The sequence below is a fragment of the Aplysia californica genome, unplaced genomic scaffold (assembly GCF_000002075.1).
Source record: "Aplysia californica isolate F4 #8 unplaced genomic scaffold, AplCal3.0 scaffold00502, whole genome shotgun sequence".
NCBI lineage: Eukaryota > Metazoa > Mollusca > Gastropoda > Aplysiida > Aplysiidae > Aplysia > Aplysia californica.
The window spans coordinates 149,576-153,283 of NW_004797772.1; the positions used below are offsets into that span (position 1 = coordinate 149,576).

The 3,708-nt window shown below is 41.5% G+C and overlaps 1 protein-coding gene across 1 annotated transcript in view; it reads left to right on the forward strand.

The window, feature by feature from the left end:
- The window catches only part of LOC101852873 (countin-1), a gene marked incomplete in the record, with an annotated part of 7,370 nt that extends 3,899 nt beyond the window's left edge, over positions 1–3,471 (forward strand). Inside the window, 4 exon segments of the mRNA XM_013086770.2 lie at positions 166–278; positions 1,299–1,394; positions 1,781–1,921; positions 3,260–3,471. Of these exon segments, the coding sequence (XP_012942224.1) occupies positions 166–278; positions 1,299–1,394; positions 1,781–1,921; positions 3,260–3,345 (436 nt within the window).
- Between the last annotated feature and the right edge of the window lie 237 nt (positions 3,472–3,708).

The window sequence follows — 3,708 nt, forward strand, 5'->3', positions numbered from 1 at the left end:
GTGTGTGTGTGTGTGTGTGTGTGTGTGTGTGTGTGTGTGTGTGTGTATGTTTGTGTTTGTGTGTGTATGTGTGTGTGTTTGTTTGTGTACGCGAATTTTTCCACACAAAGATCAAACATTACTGGAATATAGCTTAATGTTATTTAATTTTAATTTTAATTTCAGAGCTGACCTTGACCCGATTTACTTCTGCGAGGAGCTGAAGACGTGCCCTGTGTTCGACTCGGGAGATGCTCTCATCACGAAACTCGTCGTCACCCCTGCCACTGGACCCCAAGGTCAGAGATCTCAAAATCTTACAAGTTGTGGGTGGATGGTTGGCGGGTGCTCTTGTGTGGTTTGCTTCTTCTTTCCTATCAAACACCTATCGCCCTTATCTCCCCTTCTTCTTTTTTTAAAATGTTTGTTACTCTCTTGTAACACCTCTAATCTTCTGGCGCTCATATGACCTTATGCAGTTGCGAGCGCCGTAAAACCCTCTACTAAAACAAAACTAAACTAAACAACTTGTGGTAAAAACTGAAACCCAGTTTTTGTTGAACCTGACGGACAAAAGCGAATAACTGTTGGATTTCTTTGATTAAGTTGGTACACACGTTTAATCTTGTTTTTGTTTATGCTTTTAGTTTGTTTTTGTGGGGGTTATTTTATTTTATTTTATCCGGGGTAGGGGAGGGGTGGTGTCATTAGCATTTCTTGATATCCTACTAGGTAGTACGTAATTGTTTAGATGGGTCTTGTTTGATTCTCTAACGGGACATTCTTGAGCTGGTTAAGGATCAGCTGGAGTCTCTCTTCTTCATAAACGCGCCTTTCGTGCGTAACAAATTTTGATTGTTTTTTATGTTATTATTCCCCCCCCCAAGGCTTTCCACTCACTTGGCTCGGTGATGTTTTCCTATCAGGGATGGTCTTTAAATTTGGAGGTCCCAACTCTTACCTTACTGTATTGAAACGGGGGAGGTGGGGGGGGGGGCGTTAAGCCCATACAATTTCATGGCCAGAGTGGTTAAATATAATACTGAAGCTTGCGGCAGTTGAAATTTCTTTTCATTTACGATTTATGTATTATATGCATTTGCCTCGTCATGTCCACATAGACACTGTATTGTTGTAAGCTCTCGACAGCTGATGTCTGCCATTTTCTCTGTGTGGTTGCATTATCATGATAGTGGTGAGACGTCAAACGTGAAAAACGCTAGTGTTTTGTTAGGAGTGGAAAGCTTTTTGAAATTTGAAATTATTCCTTTACTTGTTTGTTGAGGGTTTTTTTCTGTTTCTCTTCTTTATCTTTTCAGGTGAACGTCTCATCTCCTTCGATTTCGCTTCCAAAAACGGAACAGGCACTGGAGAGTGGAGAGTGTACATTCAAACCGTAGATGGAATTCCCGTCGGTACGCCATGCGTCGCTTGTTCATGCTTATTTACTAACATGATGACTTTAGCCAGGCATCTACTTTGTTTTCGGAGCAAAGTGGGTGGGGAGGTTGTTCTTACTCGTTTCATTTTGTTCGTTATACGTGTATTCCTTTATATTTTTGTAATACAGCCTAGCAAGCGCATAGCGAAATCGGAAGGATGCGAAAATATTTTCCTTATGTACAAATTTCGCTAGTGTGTCTTTTATAAATGCGAAGAATAATTATAACGTATAAAAAAAAATAAAGTGAGGCCTGAAAAATTTGTTCGCTCTGTGCGTGTTTCGCTATGTCCATGTTCGCTATGTGCGTACTAGATCTAGTTTGTATTCGCATCTGCTTTTTCCCCCTTTTATTTCCAGAGAGCAGCTTCCTTCAGGAGTCACAACCTCCCGGCTCATACAACGAGACACTGAAACTTAAGGCAGAGCCTGACCCCAACTGTGACCCGACCCAGGGACCATGTGAACAGTGGTTGCCAGGCAACTACACAGTGGAAGTCGGTGAGTGCCGTGTCGGTGTCGCTTGCGATTTGTGGAACTTGAATAAAATAGCAGCATGGCAGACTTTAACTTTTAAAAATAGCACGGTTGGTTGGAGGGCGCCTCTGATAGGTCCTGCTTCTTCATTCCCCCCCTGCTGTTTCTGTCTGTCTGTATTTCTTTATCCCAACAAAAAATTACCCCTATCGTGTTGATGCGCTTCTCTTTACTAAAAAACCCCCCAACCAAATAAGATACAGCTTTTACAAAATTATGACGCAATGGATCTTCGTTTTGTTACCAAAAAAAAAAAAAAGAATTAATGCGCGTGTGACTTAAAATATCTAGGTCAACGCTTTCAACTAGCTCTTATATGATTGTAGATGTTTCGCGCACCGTCGATACAATTCAGAGCATTTAGAAGTCAGGTGCATCGTCTGTCTGTTAAGGCCAACGCTGGCTAAATGGGGTACACAGCGTCTAAGCAGGATGGCATACAAACTAAAAAAACAAACACGTCATTTTCGAGAATCGAACATACATATTTTGGGAACTTTAATTAAAAGCCTAACCATCATACTTCACACGCCGGTAATTTCAAACCAGACTAGCATCAGCACGAAGATGGCAGTCCTGACATTTTCAAACACAAACCAACTTCAAAAACATCCCATTCGAACCACGATTACCTCATCATACCCAAGCATGATATCGACAAAGCCGAGAGCTTGCCAAGAACACCTCTCCTCAGCTTTGCGGTACGAATACATATCGACTGCTAAAAACGGGCGTAATTTTAAAAAAAAAATGGAAATCGTGATAGTATCAACAAAGATCGCTGATATCAATTCTAAAAACTTGTTCATGTTCACTTGTAGGCCAAGCATCCTCGTTGTAAACTCATATCTTCGTTTCTGTTTGACAGTTGGTAGATTATTTATTTTCTTTTTCTTCCTTTCAACTAACCATGAGAATAAACAATCAGTCCAACATACATTAAGTTATGAGTCTGTAAGGTTTTAGAATTGGTATCATTGGATGTCCATTTAGTGACTCTGCTTTTGGGTATTCCCTTTCCTCATGCGATTTTTTTTTCTTTTTAGATGGCGTCAGTATCCTATTGTACGGACTCGTTGCCGTTAGATTGCGGGTTCAGGGGATTTCAGGATGAGATTGGTCCAATGTTGTATCTTCAGAATAGGTGTTTAACATGAATTTTCATGTTGGCTCGACCCTATCGGAGATAAACGTTGAATTCGGAGGTCTCTCCTCATAAATAACCTTACGGTTGTAAAAGGCGTTAAACATGATACAATTTCGCATATCACTTCTTCTATCTTTTTTTCTCTTTGCTTTCAGAAATCTGCAATGGTGAATGCGGCAGCAAGCACCCTCACAGTCAGGTTTATGACAAGAAGCAAACCACTTTTGTTATTGGTAACTGAGTCTAAGTCCCAAAGGGAACACCATAACACTGACCGCTTTGTGCCAGAAATAACAAACTTACAAACAACGACCTCCCCCTCTCTCAAACACACACACACACACACACACACACACACACACACACACACACACATTCAAAAACAAAAAGAACCTGCCACAGAGTCCGAGCAGGGATAACATAGGTAGGGGCAGATAATCGTAAAGTGCGCGTAAATTGGCGGCGCTTCAAGTGAGGAGCGCGCGTCGTTTCTTCTGTAAAACACGAACCACATGGGGAAGGCTTGTTGTTGGTTGTACTACATGAATCTTTACGTGTGGGGGTGAGTTTTGTGTGGTGGGGGATACAGGGGGGAAGGGGATCG